General features: G+C 31.3%; 3 protein-coding genes across 6 annotated transcripts; 1 reads left to right on the top strand and 2 right to left on the bottom strand.

Moving 5' to 3' along the window:
- Nucleotides 1-40: 40 nt before the first annotated feature.
- LOC110605540 (binding partner of ACD11 1) lies at nucleotides 41-3,510 on the bottom strand. Of its 4 annotated transcripts, none has more exons than XM_043960365.1 (5): nucleotides 3,353-3,510; nucleotides 1,787-1,906; nucleotides 1,637-1,712; nucleotides 713-826; nucleotides 41-607 (listed from the first exon to the last, which is right to left on the bottom strand). In XM_043960365.1, exons 2-5 carry the CDS (start codon nucleotides 1,900-1,902, stop codon nucleotides 176-178), a joined length of 738 nt encoding a protein of 245 aa, XP_043816300.1. In that variant the 5' UTR covers nucleotides 1,903-1,906; nucleotides 3,353-3,510; the 3' UTR covers nucleotides 41-175. The 4 variants fall into 4 exon arrangements, with proteins under 4 accessions (XP_043816300.1, XP_043816303.1, XP_021600030.1 ...); XM_043960368.1 differs by having other exon boundaries at nucleotides 41-604; nucleotides 3,353-3,509; XM_021744338.2 differs by having other exon boundaries at nucleotides 1,787-1,913; nucleotides 3,353-3,508.
- A 3,217-nt stretch (nucleotides 3,511-6,727) lies between these two features.
- On the bottom strand, nucleotides 6,728-7,966 carry LOC110626802 (transcription factor PRE6). Its single transcript, XM_021772896.2, has 2 exons — nucleotides 7,429-7,966; nucleotides 6,728-7,101 (listed from the first exon to the last, which is right to left on the bottom strand). Exons 1-2 carry the CDS (start codon nucleotides 7,555-7,557, stop codon nucleotides 6,946-6,948), a joined length of 285 nt encoding a protein of 94 aa, XP_021628588.1. The 5' UTR covers nucleotides 7,558-7,966; the 3' UTR covers nucleotides 6,728-6,945.
- Nucleotides 7,967-22,942: 14,976 nt separating this feature from the next.
- LOC110604878 (F-box/kelch-repeat protein SKIP11) lies at nucleotides 22,943-25,987 on the top strand. Its single transcript, XM_021743194.2, has 2 exons — nucleotides 22,943-23,216; nucleotides 24,134-25,987. The coding sequence occupies exon 2, from the start codon at nucleotides 24,138-24,140 to the stop codon at nucleotides 25,407-25,409; it is 1,272 nt and encodes a 423-aa protein (XP_021598886.1). The 5' UTR covers nucleotides 22,943-23,216; nucleotides 24,134-24,137; the 3' UTR covers nucleotides 25,410-25,987.
- The last annotated feature ends 246 nt before the right edge of the window (nucleotides 25,988-26,233 follow it).

Raw genomic sequence — 26,233 nt, 5'->3', positions numbered from 1 at the left:
GATCACATTACCACAGGGTTGTCAAAGCACACAGACAAAATTACGGCGTGAACTATTTTTTATTTCCCCCTTCTCTTAACCAGCAAGTACTGTACAAAAGTTATTAAAAAAAAACAACTAGCTACACAAACTATATACTGTATCAAAAGCTGTATCTGCGTTGGACACAAACTCCTTACTGCTGTACACCCCGAGTACCCAAATCAGCAGCAACTTTGGCTGCCCGATTCAAAGCATCCGACATCCAAAGAGCTCCCCTAGAGAAGTAGCTACTGTTAACGACAGTCTTTGCTGCTGCTGCAGCTGTTCTTCCTGTTGCTGATACAGCTGACTTGGTCACATCAGAGACATGATACTTCTCATCCACAGCTTTAACAGCTTCCATGCCCGCAAATATTTTATCAGCAAGGCCAATTCTCTCAGTCAGCTCAGCAACCTTAGCTGCTGCAGTTGCAGTAACTTGATGAGATTCATCATAAGCTTTTGCCTTGCTTAATGCGTCTTTTCCCAACACGTATCCCTTGGCCAGCATAGTTTTTACCACTTCCTGAGCTGCTGTTACTGCTTCTCCAGCACTGGGAACATATTGACTTCTTTGTGGGGGCTGCTTCAGAAGGAAAGATTAATTTACATAAGAATCATATAGAACAACAAATCTAATTGTTCGTGTGGATCATTGTATAATAACAACATATAGATGTAAAGGGCATACAGTTGATTCAGTATCATCTTCTACCCTTGATGAAGGCCCGTTCCAAAGATCAAATTCATCTACATACTGCCCCCACCGGATTATGCATACTCGTTGATCCATGATTGTAGCACCCTAAGATAATAGAAATAAAAGAGAACACATAGGCAAACAAAACTTTAGTTAGTCACAATAAAAATAATGAGTGCTTGGTTATCCAATGCAGTCATCACAATGCTAATAGGACAAATGAAAGTCAAGCCAGAATTCAACCTAAACATTTTGACGGAAAAAAAATCTAGAAAAACAATTATAATAGTAAATCATATTAGGTGACAGCATATACAAAGGAAAAATTCAAGAAATTCTGATGCTTTAACAAAATGACATATTAGGAAGTCAACAAGTGATGAGAACAAGTGTCAAATAGAAATATCCTCACATGGAATAGCAACTGCACTTTATTAGTTAAGTTGCTTAAATTTAATTGATAGCACTAAATTTTGAAAAATTGGAGATGACAATAATGCTAAAGATGTTTACACCACAATATCATTCATGAAAAGATATTTTTGGCATTACCAACATCATTAGAACCTAAATATTATTTGCTATACTGCAGAACTTCTGCAGATCAAATTCTCGGAACTCTATTTTCTAGAGCTTTTCGCCAAATTAAGATAAGCCAAAGAAAATTAGGGTTAACTTCAAATCATGTTGAAGTAAACAAGAAAAATCCTTCCCAAAAGATGATCTCCACTCCATTCCATCTTTTTCTAATCATTCTTTCATGGCTGAAACATATTTGCAAAGCGAGATAGACAGTATGAACACATGTATTTATTCTTCTGGGCAATTCATCAAACATTTAACCAAACCAGACTTGCTGGAAATGCCGATAATACTAATCTGGTAACCAGCATTTATTATTGGGCCAACACTTACACTCAGTAAGACAGCAGTCTCTTGACCATATGCATCTTTGAATGTCACGTATCCAGTACAGGCAAATTCACCAGATCTGTTTCAACCGAATTTTCCCATATCAGCCAATGCAAGCTACTAATTGATTGATTAAAAGAAAAATTAGCATACCTGACAATCTCAACATGTTCAATGGCACCTGAGAAGGAGAAAAAATCATGAAGATCCTTCTCAGTAGCTTTGGGAGAGAGGCCTGTAACTTCTACAGTATACCCACCTGCACTCATGATCCTAAAACCTGAAGACGTTAAAATTAAAAATCACAGCTTCAATTATAGCTACAGAGATTACCTACACTAATACTGTTTATCTACACAATTCATGCCAAGCTGATAAACAGAATAATGATACATGAAGTTCAAAAATCTGTTAGTTTACCAGGAAAATAAAAGAGAAAAGGGTCGAATACAGATAGAGAAGAGGAAAGAAGATATGAATTGAGAGATAATCGAGAAAAGGACGTTCTATTTCACATTCGCATGAAGTATCTTTCTTTTCATCTGCCTCAGATCTCAATTTATCCTCAATAGATTTGCATTCGTAAGGGCAATTCACTTCAGTTCTCTTAGTTCTATTATGAGGTCATCAAAATTATGATCACAAACATAATCATCCCACATGATTACATCATTTCAGGTTCTCATTTCTATGAATATCGTATGCCATTGCAAAGCTTTTTCTTCCAAATGCACTGAAGCAGCATTGACTGTAGCATCATCAGGTGTACCTTCTTCTTCAAGGAATTGATCTGCCTTATACAGCTAGTTCTTAAGACTGTCAGCAGAGAACATGGACTCATAGTTTGTGGAATCCTTACTGACATTTGAAGGATGAAATTCATCAAAATCATTAAGACTCTCTTCAGTTTCTAGTTTCTCATCATTGAACACATGATCTTCAACATCTTCTTCATGATATTGTGAATTGGTAGCAACTCATATCCTGTTTATCCTCTTCATCATTAACAATGGTGACAAATAATTAATTACTTGTCACATGTGCAGCTCAGTGAATGGATCTCTTTACACCATAGACACAGACAGTTGCAATTTTTATCATTCAATTTTTACAAGGTTTTTCTGACAGTACGAATAATATAATCCATGGTTGCTAGGGATTTAATGTATGGAAGGATGAGATCAAGAAAGATCAAGAATTGGGAGGAGAAGGAAGAACTCGATAATCAAGAATGCAAACTTCTAAATCTTGGTCGTGAAGAATTCATGAAAATGGGGTTAGATTAAAAAGAGGATCTTGAATTTGAGGGTTTGTAAAAGAATTAGCGTAGAGATGGATCAGAACCGCTGTTCGTTTACCAAGAAAACAACAGACGAAGGGTTAGAAAACACTGAGAGAAATAAGAGATTATTTGAGAGAGATGAAGAAGAAGTCTCCTACATCACAACCGTGGATTCACTTACCAACAGCTAGAATAAGACTACAATGCTCCAATTTCCCATAAATCACAAACCGAAACAAAAACACAATTAACAGATCTGCATACATTAACAGTAATAAATGAAAACTGCTAGTTCTTGTGAACCAGTGATGAAAATTCAATACACCTTAATAACATCTAATAATTAACCCTAAACTCACCCCAGGTACTATATCAGTTAATTCAAGTGATTAGAGGATAAAAGATTAAGCAACAGGAAATTAGAAGAATTGAATCACCTTTTTGGATCAGACGAAAGACAAGTTGAAGATGATCTGAGCACTCTGAATCGAGAGAAACGGAAAATTTGAAAAGCTTCAAGATGAAATCATTATACAGTACAGAACATATTACCTTCTCGACTTTGTCCTCAGGCACGTGCAAATGGTATGACACGGCTGACTCATGAATCGTGTGACTGGCTAATGAGTAAACAATAAAAAAAAAAAAAAAAAAAAAATCGGTATTAATTGGTATCGTAACAAAACTAACACTCAAGAAAAGCACGTGACAAAGTTAAAAGGAAAGTCCAAATTAAAGTTCTAATATCAACTCTAACAGCGCACTCACGAGTTTAAGCAATTTTAGTAAATTTAAAAAGTTTTAAATTTTATTTTTTTAATTTTTAATTTCTATTTAAAAAAAATCTAACAGTATAATAAAAATAGTAGAGGTTAACTTTTGATCCACATACTAAAAGCCACATGCATAGAAATTGCTGTAAAAAATGAGAAATATCATCCTTTTAGATCAAAACAACCTTCAATCACAGAGTCAAGAGAGACTTCAAAAAATCCATTAAGGTGAGAGTGATGAGCTTAATGACCAACCAAAGCATCTTTTGAGCCCACAAATCATCGCATCTTCATCATCACTAGACATTGTAACCATGCTCCATAGTTGAAGACCTCCAATAATCTGTAAAAGACTAGAAAATACAAACATACAAAGAATAAAAACACAACGACCCACAACAAATATCCCCTGCCAAAATTTTGCTAATAAACTATAAAAGAACTATATTCACCCCACCTAAATGCGAAGAGAAAAAACCAAATAGCCAGGCAGGATGGAGTCTCAATTTGAACGGTAATAGAGTAGATAACACCAACAATTGCAATGATTGTTTTCTTCCCCCGTACCATTTGGGCTCATTGGACTCAATTTGGAAAATGGAGCCCATTGTTGGATAGGACTTGAAAATGCATTGCTTTTTGGGAAAATTATTACCTACCTACACTTACAAACTCGCCTCATTAAACTAACGTGGTCCACTCAGGAAATAATTATATAATAAATTATCATATTATTTAAAATTAATCAAAGCCTCAACTTAATAAGATAATATATTAAATATATCTAATAAATTACTTGCTCTTCATTATATTAATAATTTACATTCATAGCATTAAAAAATAGTAAAATTCTATTAGAATGAATGGTTAAATTGCTCAAATATTTGTTTGGAATACTTATTTTTTAATGAGTTAATATGGTGTAAACATAATTTCAGTACAGTAGTTTAGGGATACAAATAATTTTTATTTTATATATTTTTTTTCTAGAGTTATATATATTATTCTTTACTGCAATAAAAAGTAATGATAGGTTGCCAGAGCTTTGTTCGCCTTAGAAGTCTTTGATTTTTTATTTTTATCGATGCTTCCCCTTGCCGCTGGTCATGATACTAGTGGAAATTTTGAAATACCTTTGGCAAAATTCACCCCTTTTTGACAATTCTTTTTCTCTTATCTCTGATTGTCAAAATTTATTTTCAATCCCTTTTTATAAAAAATATTGAGAATGTTTAGAAATCAAATTCTAAACTTTCTAGTCGTAGAGGCTTGATCTATCTTATATGAAAAAAAAAAAAAAAAACTCAACTTAAACGTGTAAAATTCATAAATGATACCTCAAAAATAGTCTTATATCACCAATATACCTACATGCATAAGCAAAAGACATAAAGAAAAATCTAAGTTGTTATACATAGTGATTAGCCCGAATGCTAGCTTTTAGTAGTTTTATTGATGTCAAATTTTCAGGTGTTGTTTTTTGATCTGCAGCTCTAAATCAACTTTAGGCTCTTGATACATTATATTTGTGTTTTGATCTTTGATCGTGCTTTTGTTAAAATTTTAATCTGCTGCAATTTTGGGACGCACTCTTGGCTTGTTTCTCCTGTGGGTTGTTTGAACTCTCTTATCTGCAATAGTAGCTTGAAGCAAAAAGAAGTGTTTAGTTTAAGAGTTGAGTTTCTTTCATGGATGAGAGAATTAGTTAGTTGAGACCTGATAAGCTTCTAAGGAAGTAGTGTTCTTGGGTGAAATCAAGGGTCTGAGTTTGTTTGTAAATATGTAGTTTTTATATTTCGTCTTTATGTCATGAGTAGCTATTTTCTCATATATTCAAAATGGTTAATTAAAGTTATATATTAATTCGAATTAGCTACATATAATTTTTTTATATTTTCCGTAACTAATCGGTATAGGATTCCCACATTAATTCAACTAGATTGTCTAATGTTCATGAAAAAATGCAGCCTAAGCTAAGAACCAAGGAAATTGTTGTTTCCGTCAATCCTACGCAGTATGATCTAAAAGAAGACGGGGGAAAAAGGGAAGTTGGAGTCGCCAGACATTGGCATTTTGATATATATTGGATGCATCAAGAAACGAAAAAGAATAAATTTGTAGTTTCCTATCTTGACATTCATTGACAAATTAGCAAAATATGACCCCATTTTCGTATTTTTTATAATTAATAACAACATATCGATTTAGGATTTTTTTTTTTAAAGGAGGGAAAGAAAAAGAATGGTATCTGACAAAGTCTAGTAAATTAATTAGTTGAATATATTATATCCGTGTTTATGGAAGTCTTCATCTCATTTTACAAATGCATGCATGTACAAGAATGAGGTCCTCTCTTCGTTTCCTCTTCCTCATGCAAACTCTTATTAAAAAAATAAAAATGAAAACTAACCCATCACATGCAATGTCAAATACACAGTGGCATTTGGCACGTTATCCACTTGCATTATATATATATATATATATATATATATACACACACACATATATGTGGAGAGAGAGAGAGATCGGCCGATCACTGGATCCATCGATAGAACGTTAAACATGAAGAGCAATGAAAACATGGAAACGAAATTTAGCAAGTCCCTGAAAATCACCTTTCATTTGGTGAAAGAAATGGAGAAAATGGTTCTATATTGGAATTACATTTAATTAATATATATTCACGGGTTCATGTTCATTGTTCAAGTTGCTCATGAATTGCAGACTTATTAATTACACTATATATAAATATATATATTTTATAAGTGTGGGGTAAAGTCACGTGTCATCGACTGTCAACTTCAAGGATAGACCATTTCTGGGTCCATGTCTCATATCTTGGGAGGTTCCGGCTCTAACTGAGATTTATTAAAGAATATCGATCTGGAGTTAACATGTAATTGAATATTAATGGCAGCTGCTACTCTCCTTTGTAGGTAGCTACGTAACTTGTAGCTCAGCTTATTATTAATTTTTTTCCAAAGATAAAGAAGATGCATTGCTTATTTTATTTGTATGTGTGAGGAACTGGGGCATTAATTGTCAAATAAGGTAATAAATACGTACTAATCCTCTTATTAAAGTGCTAATAATACTAACATTACCACAAAGTCTTCTCATAAGAGCGGAGCTAGCTATATGAAGCCCATACCAAGCCTTATCCTGGACTATTGATCAAACCCTAGACATACATTTATATCTATAGTAGATAGAAGTGGAAGAACAAATGGGAAACAAAGCTGCTTAATTATCGTCTACTACTCCATAAGCAAACTCCTAATTATGGCCGCCTGTGCACTATCGGAGTCAGTTGAAGCCAAAAGCTGAGATAAACGGTCGCTAAGATCATCCACTTCTTTGTGTAACCTTCTTATATAGTTGCATGTCTCCTGCAACACCTTTGAAGCCGAGACCTGCAGTGTTCAAGAAATATTTCAGTAACAAGTGGCATTTTAATTAAATGATTATAAAAGATAAATCAATGAATTAAGTACAATTCAAAGAATGTGTGTAGAAGGGAAATTAAAGCTTAATAGCTATAGCTAGGGAACAACCGAGTCCCACACCTCCAAGTTGTTGTTGCTAGAAGCAGCCACATGAAAAATAAATGAGGCTGTGAGTTTATGTATGACATTATCTACTTAAATGAACGAAGACCACACAAATTTTTGAATCCATGTACAGAGAGAGAAAAAATAAATTAATTAAGAGACGACCAAACTAGCCGGCTTGCTTAATACCTTGTCGGAGCGGCTACTGCGAATCTCAGGGATAAGTTGTTGCAATTTAGAAACAAGATCGACGATCTGGTCATCACTAATCCTAGAAACACCTGGTGTCTGTCTCGAACGAGATCTTCTGCTAGACATTGTTAATTAATGCAACACTACATATGGGACTAGCTAACTGTCAGAGGTTAAGTAGCCAAGTTATGGAGACGAATCTTGAGAGCTAGACAAATGGCGAAGAGCTAGAAAACTTGTCAGAGGAAAAAAAAAAAAAAACTAAGTTTATGAAGTTATGGCACAGAAGAGGCATGCATGAAACCAGAAGAGAAAATAGCGTGGGTATATATAGGAAGAAATGGATGTGACGATTGACGAAGAAGACAAAGTGCATGGGAAAAAGCAGTGGGCTATAGAGTTGGTTAAAAAATAGGTCATTTGAAGGGAGAAGAGGAGAAGATTTGAAAGAGAGAGAGAGAAATGGCATTAGTAGAGAAGGGACGCCACGCCATATTGTCGTTCTGTGTGTCACCAAACAGAGGTGGAGTTCAAGTGGGTTTAGGGAAATATGCTTCTTAATCAGCCAAGAAGCGGGCCTCTCTGTGTCAGTCTCAGCACGCAAGTCCACGTTATCTTATTGTTTCTTGTCATTTCAATTATAATAATTATAATAATATTAATATTTTTATTTTTTTAAAAAAATTAATTTATCAAGAACCACTGCATTCCCCCAAAAATTCACATTTTATGTGAAAACTATTCATAACATTGTTAAAAATTGAAAGATAAATGATTGGAGAGGGTAAGATAAAGAGGAGGGGGAGGTGCGTGCATGATATTGTTGACCAAATGGATAAAAACACCCATGATACTTGTACATTTTGGATGACGACATGGACACACCACGAGTCATCTCGTGGTCTCTACGATTGCCGAAGCCAATTTGGAGACGGCGAAGATAAAATTTTGTTACCGTGCCATACACCAGATACTAGAAAACACAAATGAGTAAATAAAATCCGTATTTTAAATAATGAACTGAATTCATTCAAAACTTGACCATTACAGTGATGAGAAGATTTTATTATTAATTTAATTTTTTTTATCACATATTAATTATCATTAATTATTATATATTAATTAAATTTCTAAAATGTAATAAAAATTTTAAAAAATAATTAATTAATATATTTTTTATATTTCATAATTTTTATTCATTTTATTTTTTTACATATATTAAGAAATATAATTTTTTATTAATTTTTTAATTATACATATTTTAAATATATTAAAATTTATTAAATATTATGAGATATTTGAAAAAAAATTAAAAATAAAATAAAATTATAATAATCAATTTATATATTATTATAATCTAAAAAATAATAATAATAATTTTAAAATAATTTTAAAATAAATAGAATATAAATTATATATTGTTATAATGAATACTAAATTTTAAATTATTTTTAATAATAAAATATTTTTCCAATATTAAAATTAACACTTACATAAACTTTCTCATTTATCACCGCAGAATTTTTCTTTTTTTTTTTTTTTTTAAATCGAAACACAGAATTTCTCATTTCTCCATGATTGTGTCATTGGTAGTTGTCTAAGGCAGGGCACATGAAAAAACACACCTATTTTGGAGCATATATAGAATCTCCTTTCCGTCAAAATTAAAGTCGGTACTTTTTCTTTGGCCGATTGTAAACATTTATCAACTTTTACATTTATATGTTTAAAATTTTAAATAATAAAATTAATTTTTTCATATTTATCTTAATATTATTTATTTACTTTAATTAATTTTAATTAAAAAATTTTTAATTTACATATTATATCACACAAAATTGTTTCTTAAAAAATTTTATTAAATAAAAAAATTAAAATATTTATATTAATTCATATGTATATTTTAAATTTTAAGTAATAAAATTAAAAATTTTATTTTTGTCTTAATTATAACTAAAAAATAATTTAAATATAAAAAATTATAATACAATTCCTAAAATTTTATTTGACTTATAAAATAATCGTTAAAGTATATATTTTTATTTTAACAATATCTTTTTTATTAATCCCATTATTTACTTTTTATTTTCATTTTTATTTATATTATAGTTTAATAAAAATTTAAAATATAAAAAAATTATAATATAAAATATATAATATTTTATTTTATTTAATATTATTGATATAGAATATAGTATTTTATCATAACGATCATCACAATAATTATTATATAAATGAGAAAAATAAAAATATTAAATATCTAAAATAACTAAAAAAACATAGTTAATCTATTTAAATTTTTATAAAAATTATAAAATCATAAAAATATGATTTTATATAGTAAAATATATATATATTTAATATTATTAATGTAAAATATATTTTTTTATATTAAAAATATCGAATGAGTATAAATCTACAATAAAATATTTTAATATATAATATTTATATGTGATATTTTATGTAGTAAATATTTATTTAATATTACATATGATAAATATAAAGTAAATTTATTTTTAATATAAAACTTTATAGAATATATTATAATTAATTTTTTAAAATTTACTTTAGTTCTTTTAATGACAAATCAAATAAAATTCAATTTTATTAAATAAAATTTAAAATTTTAGATATAAATATAAATTAATGTTCTCCGATATTTATCATATCCCCTGAACTGCTTCACATGGTTTAGAGGGGAAAAGGAGGTTTTGTTTTACTTGCAAAGATACTGTTAAGCAATTAATTAATTAGGGCTTTATAATTAAAAAAAAATGAAAATTAAGCATGATAATATAAGGTATACATGTGAATGGGGGACATTTTTAAATAAAGTTTGTCATAATTTTGCAGATTTTAAGGGCGAGATTCGAGGTGTAGGAGTCAGATAAATTGTCGCCGTAAGAAGAAAGTTAGAAATAGGATAGTAATAACACAAGCAAAAGTTAAGCCCTCGCTGATCCAAGGCCACCACTCATGGAGATTATGCGAGACGTGAATATGAAAGGGAAGTCACTCAGAATCCTTTTCTTCCAATTCTTTGATTTGCTAATTGCTATTGCTGCTGTTGAGAATTGTTTTTATATTTCAATTTACTCATAATCGTTCTGTAAAAAAAAAAACAAATTAAAATCATCACATTCTTGTAAAATTATAATAATAATTAAATATAAATTAATTGATAAATTTTATCATTGCACGTTGCAGAAAGCTCTACCATTCCAAAACCTGCGGTTGTGGTAGTACTGATCCTCATGCATTTGCATATTATATGTGTGTTTAGGTTACTTCCTCGCTGTCGCTGGAGCAATATGGGAAATGGTTTCTAGATGCATGCACGCATATGTTTCAAAAGAACACGTACGTCCACTATATGGATTTTTTCATTTCTTGTCCTTACTAATCTCAAATTTATTAAAAATGTAGTCATATTCAACTGATGAGCAGTTCTGCAGAAAAAGATCTGATATTTTTTCCTTTTTCTTTATTGGGTCATATGTAACTTATTAAAAAACTTTTAAGTTGTTTTCCCATATGTAAAGGCTAAAGACAATGACCTTATCGATCTGAGTTGGGTTTATCAGATATGTGTGTTTATTTTACTCTCTGTCTAATAACTTGGTGAGTGTCAGAGGACAAGAACCGTAAAAAACGCAATTTTTATATGGAATCCTAAGGTTCCGATATATTTTTATTTGTTTCCTGTCAAAAAAAAAAAATTAATCTTTTTTTATAACCCAAGCATTATCCTATTTACATGGAAGGGATCTATTAAGGAATAAAGTTTATTTAATTAAAATATGAATAAAAATCAGAGAGATAAAGAAGATTACAGGAAAATCCAAGTTTTCTTGCCCTAGCAAATTTGGAATTTCCATAATAAGCAAGCTTGTAGGCAGGAAACGATACATGGATTGGATTTGATGAATGCAGAAGGTATGTAAAAAATTTGTGATACAAGAGTCCAAAATTGATCATTGGATACCCTAAAACAAACTGATATTTAGTTGCAACAATAAAGCCAAAACAAGTCACATGACAATATTAAGATGGGGAATTAATGATTCAGATTTCACTCCAAGAAAATTAGTGTAATTTTCTGAAAAAAAAAAATCTTTCTTAGAAAATTAGAATATGAATTTTTGTGAAAAATGAAAAAAAAAAACTAATTTTTCAAAATTTATCTAATATTTTAAAAACAGTTATTTCACAATTTTTTATAGTAAAAATTACATTTTTTAATTGCTTTTAAATAGAAAATAATAACTATTCTATAAAATATCTTATAATATTTCCATAAGTAATATTAATAATGATGTTTTAAAAAATTATATTATTGTAAAATAAATGGATAATACATAGTAAAAATTTATAAATAAAAATAATTAAGTTAGTAAACATTATTTTAATGATTTTTATTGTTTAGTTATAAAGGTTTTTTATTATTTTGAATTAAAAAATAATTTTTTTCATAAAGCAAATAGAGCCTGAATCGCAACATTTGAGGAGACAACTACAAGGGCATGATACACAAGAAGAGGGTCCAGAATGAAAACAAAGACTTGTGCTTAATTCATAAAGTGGGGTCGTATTCACAATTTGCTCATTTTACACAATTTAGAGCCGCAAGAGATGCATCCTTATTCTGCAACACTTCAAAGCTCACCCATTTGCACCAATAAATACCATATGCCTTTTCTTTTTCTAAAAACAAAGTTTATTGTCTAAGCTTTTTTAGCCATGTGGTATGTTCCCCTCTAACCAGTAAAGAAAACGGTTATGATAGTCTTGAATTTGATGCATCTTAAAACTGAAACAGACCCAGAAGTCAGGCAACAGCATTATAAGATGGGAGCCACACTGAACATTTTCTGGGTAAAATTTGCGAGTGAATGTCCTTGCTCAGGGTGAAAATCCCTGGCAAAGCCCATGCACCATGCAAATTGCTCCCTCATTTCTTAATATATTACTTGAATCAGGGGAGACTAAAGGATTCAATATCACATATCTTTTTTTATTAAAAAAATAAAATAAAAGGAGTGAATCAGCGTAGAGTAAGCAGCATCAGGGACAAGAAAATCCAAAATCAGTTGAAGAAATTGAGATTGGTTACAGCTGAGGGAGGCAGGCAGCACATTTTATGAAGCGTAGTCATAGTCATTGTCTCTAAAGCAAAGCTCTCTTCACCTGAATCATCCATGTGATTATTCAACCTCAATCATTCATATTAAACAAACTTTAACTCAAATTTTTCTAAATGTCAACTCTGCCTTCTAATGCCATCAACTCATGTGCCTCAATTCGGCTTTGTCCATGTCCAGTTAGATTAGAAGTTTCTCGAGCACTTTTATCACTGATTATTTTTTTTCCCAGTTAATTAAAATTAGATATATTAATTAGGTTTAGTTACTGTAAAATAAAGCAAATAATCAGAATGTGGAAAACTAATCGAGCAGAACTGAGCTCGGGAGGCACTATCGAGAAATCTTACGGTGAATTTTGGCCCGATAAAGTTAGGGGCGTTATTTATTGATAAGCCCAACCTTAGTAGACCTTCGTCTTTGTTCGTCTATAGTAGGCCCAACCCACAGCCCACTTATTTTTAAAATTGATTTTCATCTTTTGCATTTTTAACCAAATGTTTCTTTTTTTTTTTTTTCAGATAATCAAATAGCTTCCTGAACCTGAATTGTCTTTTAACGTTCCATATACCTTTGAAAAAAATTATGGTAAGGATATATAATGCAATATTCCCTAAAATGGTATTTATAGAATAATATTTTATAAAAAATCTCTTTTTTAATTTTTATTTTTTAAAATGGGGTAGACTATTGGGGAATAAACAATTGAAGTTGTAGACCGGCAAAGATATAATTTCATGATAATAAAATGATGACTGTTCAAAAGTTAGTTTGGTTTAGACTCTGCAAGCACCTGAATCATAAGAATCCATTGAAAGAGCAGTGTTATTCATTCCATCCAAGTGGACTGCCAAACACTTATCTCCATTTCTTATCAATATTCTTTTTCTTTTACCCTTTTAATTTGTAAAGAACCCAATTCATGCTAGACATTGGAATGTCTGATACCACTGAAAACTGTAAAAATACCCTCTTTAAATTGAAACTATCAATATCAAATTTCATCTTTTCTTTAATGGGTTATTGGATTCATATTCTAATTCTATTTTATAATTGTTACTAAATGTATTTAGCCCCACCCATGAGTACATATTGCTTGTCAAGTAAAGTATATAAAAAAGAATAACCATTGCATACAAAGCAAGATTTGTGATCAAGTATTACCCAGCAAATATTATAGTATTTATTCTAATTCCTTAATTTCACAATTTGTCATCTATCAAAATCAATGAGGTTTTATATATATAAAGTGTATACATATATATTCCTTATTGCAAAATTAGATGCTATGCTAGTTTGTTTTCTTTGAATCTAGTAGTGTGATCATCTAAATAAAATTTAAGTTTAATTCGAAAAATTATTATTTGGGTCTAATTTTAAATAGTTTAAAAATTAGACTTGAAAGTAAATAACAGTATTAATTTTTTAAATTTGTGGCTTAGATTGATCTTGCTTCATAATGTTTCAAGTTGTTGGCCAATCAGCATCTAAAATCAAGTGTGATTTTCCATGATTTTCAATCAAAAAATTCAAAAGCTTTAGCCTTTAGCAATGGAAAATTTTTCAAACTCTCTACATGATCAAGTGGATGGGAGAGAGCGAGAAAAAAAAAACAAAATTTGAACATTTGTTTGGCTGAATAAACAAGCTTTGTCTGTCTAATCAACCGACCAAGCAAAGATTAAACATCCACAGTAATGAGCTTTTGAGCCCCCACCCTCCAATCCATTCCTCTTTTCTTCATTTTGCTTATTGATGAATGCTTATGTAAACCCTAACTATTTGAGTCTATTGACACTAATACATTACGGCGCATTACACAACTCTTTTTTTTTTTTTTTGTCTCTTTAATTATTTAATTTCTTAAAAATCTTGTAATAATCCCCCAAATCAGTATGATTAGACAAGGCTTCAGATGAACAGATCAAAAAGACCAAGAAAGTGATGTGGCGTAATTTGATTGGTGATACCATAAAATATTTTTTAAAAATTGCTAGAACATGGCCTGTTAATCAAATAAATATTTGATCTTACGTATAAATGGAATTTAAAAAAAAAAAAAGAAAAAAGATTTGTAGTCAGCATGATGGGCCTTGCTCAGTGATTAATGTTCTGTAATGATGGTTATGTGATACATAGAAATCTTTTGTGTTATGTATATATATTATAAAATAAGGAAAGAATGAGATGGGCCCACAAGCCCAACTAATCCTCCACGTCCATTGTCTCTCCACGTGTCCACAGACTTTTATTATGTTTGACAATTTGCACTGATGAACATGCAATATTATTCTCAATAATACAAATCATGGATTCATCATATATCCAACTTATCCTACACTTGAACCATCTGATAAATTCCCTCATTATGATACGTGTGTGATTTGGGGCCGTACGATCCGATACTAAAACATTGCCATTTAATTATAATTTTTATCACTAATTTACATAATGTTGATATGATTTTCTTTTAATTTTTGTACTTAGATTATATAATAATTGAAAATTAAATTAAAAACAATTGAATAATTGAGAGACTAGGATTTTTCAAAAAAAAAAATTGTACTTTTTTATTATTTTGAAGGAAAAACGTGGATATAAGCTAGCGTTGAAGTCTTTGGTAAACCTGGTCGAATTGGTGGCTAAGGAAGCAAAAAACGTAATGAACAAGCAATTTAAAGACTTACTTTCAAAGCATGAAAACCTGATGAGGAGCACGACATCGTTTCTCGGTCTTTATCCTTTCCTCCATGTCATTGTAATGGCCATGATTATTTTAAATTTCAATTCAATGCGGGAAAACAAAAATATATGGTCATAAAGGGGCTTTAGAATTAGGGTTACTGTATATGGTCTTTTTTTTTAAAGTCAAGTTTTTTTAATACTTTGAAAGTTTTCTTAAATAAATTTTAAACTAATTTATGCATATTAATAAAATCAATAGTTTAAATTATTTTCTTCTTATTATTATTATAGACTAATTTTATGGGAATACCCATTACACAATCTAATTTATCAGGGACACAAATTATAAGTGAGGAAAACAGGTATTCATTCCCAATTTTATTAAGGCTGATTATAATATACACAGAAACTATTGGAACAGTAGTTTTTTTTTTTTTTAATTTATAGAGGATAAGGCTCATATGTTAATTTACTCTAAAGAATGAGCACTGTATAATGCCTCACTGAGTTGTTATTGTTATTATTATTATTTTAAGGATATTAACAAAAAAAAAAAAAATGAATGAGACATTTGCCTAACAATGATCGACTTTTTTTTTAAAAAAAAAAAAAAGTCGATTATAAGGGAATACACAAAGGATACGTCTCCTGTGCGGAGAGTGCTGACCTTTTCCACTTGGCTTTTTATGCTTGTTGACTTAATTGCTCCGATCACAGTATCCCCTCCTTTCTTTTATAATTTTGTGACATTAAATAATGACTTTGGACGATTCCGTTTCTTCTTAAACAAACATACATTTGCATATTGAATAATCTTCTTTTTTTTTCTAAATAATAAAAAAAAAGGACAGTGATCATAAAATTTGAATGAGAAAGGGTTAGCTCGGAGGGCATGGCCTCTCTAGTCCCTAAGAAGCTTATTAATAATAATAAAAAAATAAAAATTAGGTGTATATGAAAAGCACTTTAATGAAGGTGGGGATGGGGCCTTGCCAGATAAAACCCAAACTAACATGCCATATATGTCATGTAAACAACCATACATCTCACATGTGGTAGCCCCTCCATTTTCACTTCTCTTCATCTTCACCCTCTTACCATTTACATTAATTTTTATTTTAATTCTTTGCTCTCAATTATTGCCGTTTGAGTCTCTTTAACTAATTCACCATCATCATCTTCTTCTTCTTCTAGCTTATGACAAATAACTAACCTCTTTATGTCGTGTCCCTATTTATATGCCTACTTTTAGATAAATTCATGCACACTCACAGCTTTCCTCCGCCCTTCTTATTTTCCCTACATTTAGATTGCGTGTTATGTACTGCTACCCCTTCTTTTCATCTCTTTGTTATTTATTAGCTTATTTTTTTATAATTCAAGTCAATGCACTTTGCCCATAGTGGGTTCTTTTTATTCATTAAATTTATTTATATTTCATGCAAATTGAAATTAAACAACAAAATACAAATTAATGCAGTGTTAATGCGTAGGTGTAGGTAATTAAGTGTGTGTAGAGAAGGATTTATTGAAAAGAAATGAGATGTAGTTTGCAATTTGTCATTAAGAGCTTTCTCACCGTCCAATAATGGTTCACATGACCACACGTCTTTACATAAGTGATTAAAACGTGTCAAAAAAGGATTGGATGAGAGGTGCCTCGTTTCATGAAGAGGGATTATTATAAGTGGTTAGTGCACGCCAGAATCTTTTTGTGGGTTGGAGATTGCGGAGGAGGAGTTGCTTGGTTTTGAAGTTTGTTTTATTATTCTGTATTTATTCCCTCTCTCTCTCTTCTTTTTTTTTTTTAATTATTTTTCTTTTTCTCTGAGTCCATAAAGATGATGCATGCACGTGGCAGTGTTGTAGTTTTATTATATTTCTAGATCTACTTTAATCCAATTACAAAAAGGGCTTATTTCCTACAATACCCTTCTTTTATCCCCCATTTGCATTTCTTTCTCTGCTAACGTTTCACCATTTTTTTTTTCTGATTTAACATTTTAAGATAATAATTTTGATACGTTAGTAACTTTATTTTCTCTGTTTTTTTTTTCTTTTGAAATTAAAAAAGTAAATTCCCTTCCCTTCCATCCAATCCCTCAAATGCTTCATTTCGTGTACAATTTTTGGTAATTCTTTGGATAGTGACTTAGAATATCAAAGAAACAAGAGTCCTTTTCATACAGTGAAAGAACAAATGAATCAACGGTTGAGATTATATATACCTCCTCATACAATAAAATGCCAATTCCCAAGTTTTCATCACTTCTAAATGTTCCCAATTTCAGAATTATTCTTATTCCACATAGTGAAAATCATGATATTTTTTGAAGTTAACATAAAAACCACCCACTCATCAATCTCAAAAACAGAATCCAAAAAATAATAATTAAAATAAATTAATACCCTTGGAAATTCAGTAACCTAATTCGATTTTTCTTTTTACCCATTTAGCTGCTTTTTTTTCTAACGTCATGGGTGGTGCAATTTCAAATAGTACATAAAAAATAATCATTGTAATTATAAATTTGATAGCCATATGAATAGTCATCATTATTATCACATTAAACTAAGTCTTCAATGGAAGCAAAAGCCGGCACAGACGGACATTCCCCCATGTGTACTGCTCCTATCTCTAGCTTCCTCCATAAAATACACAAAATTTTTATGGAGGCGGCCGTATAAATATAATAATTAATTACTAAGATTTACTATCTAAATTATTATTATTAATATAAATCACCCCACATAGAAAAACAAAAAAAAAAAAAAGAAAAGCATTGAGGCTTTTTCAACACTAACATCCACTAAGAGCTTCCCACGTGCAACGACACATGGCTCGTCTACCTAGATCGGTGTCTTTTGCCCCCTCAATGGTCGCGCGCTTACTCGAATATTTAGAGCTGACACGTGCGAGTGCGTGCAACTTTAGCAGTGCAATCGATGCTCCACAAAAAGCTTAAGCAAGTCTATTTTTTAAAGTTTAAGGTCTTATTTGATTTAAATTAATTATTTTTATTAATTAAATAAAAGAAAATAATTTATTTTTTTATTAAATTTTTTTAATTTTTTAAAAAGTCAAATAAATATATTAATTAAATAAATATAATTTTTGTAATTTTTAAAAATCTAAAATTTTTTAATTAAATTACTTCAAATCAAATAAATTTTAAAATTTTTTATTATTAAATAAAATCATCAACTTCATTGTTAAATTTAAATAAATCTTAATTTAATAATATATTCTTTTTAATTATTAAATATTATTATTTTTTATATTTGTAAAAAATTAAGGATATGTATATTTTAATAAAGTTAAATAGTAAAAAAAATTTAACATATTTATTATTAAAAATAATATTTGTACTAGATCATGACTTCTGTAGAATCTAAAGTCATGATTATATTTAAAAATAAAATAAAATATCTATATACATTTTGTGGATGCTCAATATCACGTGCGCCGCACGAGTCTGCATCTATGCTTTTTTTTTTTTTGGCTTTTTTGTCTGGGTCCCACTTATAATTCGGTCCTCGACGACGCCGTCATATAAGAAGACACGCAAAATCGCAAAGAAAGCGAACAACCATCCAAAAATTGCAAACTGTTAAACGCACAACATGCGTTACCAAATCTCGAAATTACCCTTTTAGAATAATAATAAAACAAAATTATCCAGCTCGAAATTCTGCAATGACGGTCAAAACCGCGCGATAATAGTAATTGACTTCGATTTTGGCCGCGCGATGACGCGAGTATACAGAGACGTACGTACACAGACAAAAGTCGGTGGGACCAGCGCCCTAGTTGACGGTTTGGATCCACATCCACCAAAGAGCTGATTCACAATTTTCAAATAAATAATAAATGTTTATGGTGTTTGGTTATTTGCCTATTGATGTATCGGTGGTGGGATTAGGATTAGATTGGAAGAGGACAATAATCACTGTCATTATCATTACATTAGGATAAAACCCCCTCCAATTCAAAATCTCAAATCACATGGGATTAATAAAATTAACCAAACATTTCTGCTGCGCTTAACGTTGACCTTTGACCAATCCCATCCCATTCCAGCTAGACGGTTCTGAAACCGCGACGCTCGCCATTTTAAAATGACACTGCTACCCCTGTCCCGAGTTTGCTTATAATATGGTTTTAAAAGGGCTTTTTTGGAATAGAAATATATTGCTTTATAATATATGTCGATAATATTCATCAAATATTATTTTTGACGTTTTAACTTTTGTTGTTTGACTCTTCTTTTGATTTATTGACCAAATCAGAATTCAAATCATTTTGTCGTTTTCTTCTTTTAAATTTTATATATTTTTAATTAAAAAATTTAGCTTTTTCCCGCTATTTTACAATAAATTATAGCAATTAGAAACGATTACATGCAAATTTTCTTAACATATTTTTTGTAAAAAATAGATTAGATAATTAATAAAATAAAGAAATTAATTTCAGAAAACCCCGATTATTATTATTATTATTATTATTATTATTATTATTATTATTATTATTATTATTATTTGAGGGGGGGGAGGAGGAGGTCAAAGTTGATGGGTAAAGAAAATGTGTTGGGAGGAAAAAGCATTACTTAAAAAGATTGAAATGATTAAAGAGAATCTAAATGTTGGGAGAGAGAGGAAGGAGGTTTGCTAATTTAAGAATTTGATTGCTTTCTAAAATTGGGTAACGCTAACCAACTTCAACCAAGAACAACGTATATCCAACGTAAGTGCATGCTCATGACTCATCAACCCCATTTCCAATTTTGGCTTTTTGAATTTTCTTCTTTTAATTCCTGCACTTCACCTCTATTCTATTTATGTATCCATTTTTCATTTATTTATTGAATTATATTCCCAAGTGCGAAATTTATTAATTTATAATTATTATTTGAAATACACCAATTAAATTTTGGTTTACATTTCTTAATTTATATTGATATCATCGGGTGTTGCGGTAAATGAGATACTCCCCTATATATAACTCAATATTCCTTTGATTGTTTGTATGTATGTGTAAAGTGATAAATCGAAGAAAATTGTAAATATAATAACCTATTTATTTTGCTGGAAATATTTTTTTATAAAAATACTTCTGCATGTTTTATTTTCTCGGCCCTGTTCATCAGCTCGGCCAGTGAGGTCAGAGGCTTCCTGCTCAACGAGCCAAAGAACTCGGCAGAGGTCGTCCCCTTCTGCATGGCCTCTACCGCCCTTCCTTCATCGAGCTCTGGAATCTGCAGGGCCTCCGTATTGAAACGAGCGACGTACTCCCTGAGCGATTCGTCTTTCCTCTGCCTGATTGTCTCCAGGTAGCTCGTCTTCCTATCCGCAAATGAAATTAAAATATAATTTCGAATAAATTTAAATGAAAAAAATGTATTATTTTTTTAATAAATTTATAAATATTACTGATAATATATAAAATATAAATCTTTTTACAATCATGACATGATGTGTATTTGTAGTTCGATCAAATTTTAATAATCGAAATAAATAATTCAACTAGAAAATAAATACAAACTTTTTATGTGATGATATTAATTTTGATTGAAATTATAGATGCGAGTGTTGTTAATCAAATTGATATGACTCAAATAAATAAACATAATATATATTAATGACTTTATGTTTATTAATTAACTGACTACCATTAGACACACTTATTACAAGACGTGTCTGTTCAATTTACGAGACGTTTCTGTTCTATTTAATAGGACGTAGCACATTGACTGTCATAAACTAAAGTACATAGAAAATCTAATACTTTCTCTAAAATCTTAATTTATTTGAATTAAATTATGCAGATTTATTAACCTTTCAACCATCAATTTTTATTTATCAATTTTTTTTATCAATTAAATTTTGTCCAAATATACACACTTATTGCAATACATTTTTATTCAATTTGATAGGATATAGCACATAGACTCTCAAAAATTAAAGTACGGAAAACATCTCATACTTTTTCTAAAATCTTAACCTATTTGAATTAAAGTACGTAGATATATTAACCCTCCAATCACCAATTTTCATTTATCCATTTTCTTTATCAATTAAACTTTGTCCAAATATTCTCATCTAATATATTCTTCGAATCTCCATTCATTTGTCATTCTATATTTAAAAAAATACATAATTGCAGTTTATAATTTTACAAATCAATTAGAACTATTGTTATAATTATAATTTTTAATAATAATTTGATATTATCATATAATGTTTATACATAAATAATATTAATTTACATATTATGAAATGAAGAGGTGAGTGCGTCTGCACAATTTTGATATATTATTGTTTTATATGCAAGTATTTTTAATTTACATATTTTTCATTATGTTAATTTTAATTTTAACCTATTTTAATATACTCTTCTAACACAAATTTTCAATGTTTATTTATATTCAAAAGAAAATAAATTTAAACCCAAAAAAAATAATTAAAATAAAAAAGTCAACCTCATAGTCAAACCTTTTAAAACCATTGAAACTCAACAAGATTATAATTGGAAGTGATATCAACTACCCTTTGGTTTGTTGAAATTGTTTTTTATTTGACATAATTTGTTTATTTTGATGATTTACCTATATATAACAACAAAGAAGAATATTAATAAAAAATATATTCAAAATATAATTATTTATCACACCTTTTTCTATTTAATTTGATTGTTGTTTTATTAGAAAAAATTGTATTACATAATTATTTTAATCTTAATATTTTACTTTTTTGTATGCACTATAAAAAATTTTTTTTGTCATTTAAAAGTAAATTAGCAATAAAGGCATATTTTATCGACCATGAAAAAAATTAACAAAAATGTGAAATTAAAGCTAGTAATTTATCATCATTACATTTTTGTTGGTTAAAATTATTTAATTATTTAAATTAAGCTCCTTTTGAATTAAGTGTTAAAAATTTTAGGCTTCTGCTAATCTCAGTTACTGGATAACAATTATTAATAATATGATTTCACAAGAGGAAGAAGAAGGAATAAAATCATGATTATAAAGGGATAATGCTTGTTTGACTAGTCAAATTTAGAGGTTAACACATGCTTAATCATCCTATCCGACTACCACAGAGAGAATCGAATTTGACACTCCATATTTTCTCCGCAACGCATCGAAACGCAACAAAGAGACGACGAAGAAACTGATCAATGCGAGAAATTAAATTGACTTGAGATACGATAAATTCGCAAAATGTTATTTTACACGGACAAAGCAGCCGTCGGGGTAACAGAGTCCTCCTCCTCCTCGTCCTCATTATCTTCCTGTCTCGAGAAAAACACGAGGACAATGTTCATGGTCCGTCAGTGTACTCTCATCATCCCGGTCAACACGTGTCAGAACCGGTATTAACCAGTTTCGGTTTTTTAAACCGCTTTACTTCGTTTGTCCTCTTTGAAAGTTCACGCTCTTACAGCTTCATCAGTCAACACGTGTATCCACCGCTGTACACCAGTTACCGGTATGAGTTTCTGCGGGGCCCACTTCCACCTCCCACCACCACGCCACACCTTCACCATCCCCCCCCTCTCTCTCTCTCTCTCTCTCTCTCTCTCTCTCTCTCTCTCTCTACACTTTAAAATTAAGGAAAAATAAAAAGCAGAATCAGTGGCATATGGTAAAAACATTGTTTATTAAGATTATTTAAATTTTGGTTATAAAATAAAGAGGGAGGATTAAGAGAGAGAGAGAAGGGGGAAAAAGGGGACCTCTAAAAGATTTAGCTCTCAAAGCCAATACCAAAGCTTCCTCTGATTTGCAGAGAGAATCCAAAGGACGACTAATAGACAGAGAGAGAGAGAGAGGGAGAGAGAAGCATACAACTAAGAACGCGAAGAACAGACACAGAGATAGATAGATAGAGAGAGAGAGAGAGAGTTAAGATTTTGAAAATACCTACCAAGTCCTTTCTCTTCTTATCCAATTCGTAAGTCCCTTCCCTTGTGTTAGTGTTCGCTTCTCTTGTTCTTTCTCTGTTTTACCTTTTTTATTTTTTCTTGCTTTATTTTTATTTCTTTCTCTCTTCGTTTCCTATCTTGTATTTGTCACTAATGAACCATGAGCAGATCTAATTCAATACTCTTATGTTCTCTTAAGAAATGTTCACTTGTTTGATATTTTAACATTTTTTTTTTGCTGCGTTTCATTTGCTTTGCAATGGAGCTTTTGAGATCTGGGCGCTTTTGTATGGAAGTAGTTCAATCCCAATTGTCTTTTTTCAAGTGGGGATGTTCTTTTTTAGATTCTTAATTACAGTGAAATTTGACCATTTCCAAATTCAAAATTTGATTTGGAAGCTTTGTTTCTTACGCTTTTACTGGATCGTTAATTCATTGGATTGAGATCATTTTAACGTTTCTAATTTTTAGCTAAAGAAAGCATAGGCTCTTTCTATGTGCGTATTCTCCATTTGGCGTTTCTGGGTTTCATTTCTGTCATTGAAACCAAACACCGGCACATAATATTTCTACATTTCATTTCTATTTCTGCAGAGAAATAACCTTTTTCTTTACCCTCTTGATTGATACATCCATAACTTCACAATTTGTTTTGCTCTTCCTGGGTATCATTTGGTCCGTGGAATCAGTCATAAACACACCAGAATTTTAGAGTCCTTTGCTTTTTCTTGTTGGGGGATGGGGGTCGAGGGAAGAGCACATAACAATTAATCCTATTTGAGTACAACTCTCTTTTAATTCTCTCGGAATATGTCTGATTCTGTATATTGACTGCTACTTTTGGGGCTTCAGTTGCTTGGATTTCTCCATTTTGATTCTTTTACTGTGAATGCTAAAGAAGTTTGTGGATTGATTAATTTTATTGCTTCAACTGGCCGAATTACAGAGACATGTTGGAGGGTCGGTCCTGTCTGGTATCGAGGTTGTTTGGTAGCTCCTGCCAGCCAGAATCCCAGTGGCCTTTCATGTCTTTACGGCCCAGCGGCAAGCACCCTGTAGATGGCTCTGAGGACGATTATCGACCAATTAAGTACCCAAGGTTATCATATTGTCGCGAAACCGCAGAGGAGCAATCTGATGATGATCGAGCAGGGCAGTCTTCTGATTCCGATCCTCTTATTGATGCCATTGGCCGTGACATGTCTATCAATTGTCTCATTCGCTGCTCTAGGTCGGATTATGGGTCGTTAGCTTCTCTGAATAGAAGTTTCCGGTCTTTAATTAGGAGCGGTGAGATATATAAACTGAGGCGGCAACGTGGTGTTACTGAACATTGGGTGTATTTCTCTTGTCACTTGCTTGAGTGGGAGGCCTTTGATCCCATTTCCCGCCGGTGGATGCATTTGCCTAGGATGCCGTCCAACGACTGTTTCATGTGTTCCGATAAAGAGTCCTTGGCTGTGGGTACTGAGCTTCTTGTATTTGGTAAGGAGGTGATGTCCCATGTTATATATAGGTATAGCATTTTAACTAATTCCTGGTCTTCTGGGATGACTATGAATGCTCCCAGATGCTTATTTGGGTCTGCCAGTCGTGGTGAAATTGCAATTTTAGCTGGTGGTTGTGACTCTCAGGGAAAAATCCTGAGCTCAGCAGAGATGTATAATTCTGAGAATCAAAAATGGGAGACACTGCCGAGCATGAATAAACCAAGGAAGATGTGTTCAGCAGTGTTTATGGATGGAAAGTTCTATGTCATTGGTGGAATTGGGGGAAGTGAAATGAAGCTTCTTACATGTGGAGAGGAGTATGATCTAGAAACAAAGAAGTGGACTGAAATTCCTAATATGTCTCCTGGACGGGGTGGTGCCGCCAGAGATAATGAAATGCCTGCAGCTGCTGAGGCTCCACCTTTGGTGGCGGTAGTAAATAATGAACTATATGCTGCTGTTGATATGGAGGTCAGGAAATATGACAAGGAGAAAAGGTCATGGTTCAAGGTGGGTGCATTGCCTGAGCGTGCCGTCTCAATGAATGGTTGGGGCCTTGCATTTAGGGCATGTGGAGATCGGCTTATCGTTATCGGGGGACCTAGGACTCACGGTGAAGGTTTTATAGAGCTCAATTCGTGGGTTCCAAGTGAAGGTTCTCCGCAATGGAACACGCTTGCCCAAAAGCACTCGGTTAACTTTGTGTATAATTGTGCTGTGATGGGATGCTGAGGAATTGGATTATGAGGGTACCATGTTAACTACTATGATGCCTCATTCTAGTGGGATGTACAAGATTTTTTTGTCCTCCAACACAACTGTCTTGCTAATGGTAATTCCCCCTTATTTCTTTTTTCATATCTTTTCCCTTTTGGTGGGGAGATGGGGAAGAAGTTCAGATTTTACTCGAGATTCAATAGAATGTTTTCTTGAAAGGAAGTCTTGATTTTTTTTTACTTTTACAAAAACTTCAGTTACATTTTCTTTCATTGGATTCGTGTCTTCCCCATTTTTAGTGACATGAGAAAATTCAAAGGTTGATGTCATGTAGCAGAGAAATAGGTTTAATAATGTGAAGCACCAACACATTTAGTAGGTTGTCGTTAGTGTTTGCAGAGGCAATTTCTTTTTTCCTTTTCTAGAAACACAGAACTGGTTATATGGGTTTAATGATCCTTAATTTTCTTGGCATTACGTTCAAGGCAGGAAATAAATTCTGAGAGGTTGTTATCTGGGATGGGGGTTTATGTACTGATTACATTTATCATTGCAAATGATAGGGCTATATATTATGAGATTCACTTTTGTAATTTATTGTGTATTCTTATGGTGCCTAGTTATGAATTCTGCTATCATGTAGTAGCTGTACTCATTTTTTTCATATGTGGCCTTGCTCAATTTGGCTGAAAAATTTATCACAATAAGTGCAGAAAAATTTTCATTTGAATTGTGATGCTCTTAAAATATTCGTTTCAGCATTAAGATTTATCTTTGGCTTCATGGGACGCGACTTTTGCTCTTTTCTAGTTTATTCGCATATAGTATTTCATAAATAG

The sequence above is a fragment of the Manihot esculenta genome, chromosome 1 (genome assembly GCF_001659605.2).
Source record: "Manihot esculenta cultivar AM560-2 chromosome 1, M.esculenta_v8, whole genome shotgun sequence".
Classification (NCBI taxonomy): domain Eukaryota; kingdom Viridiplantae; phylum Streptophyta; class Magnoliopsida; order Malpighiales; family Euphorbiaceae; genus Manihot; species Manihot esculenta.
Note: the sequence above shows the minus strand (reverse complement) of the source record. Positions and strands in the feature narration are given on the sequence as shown.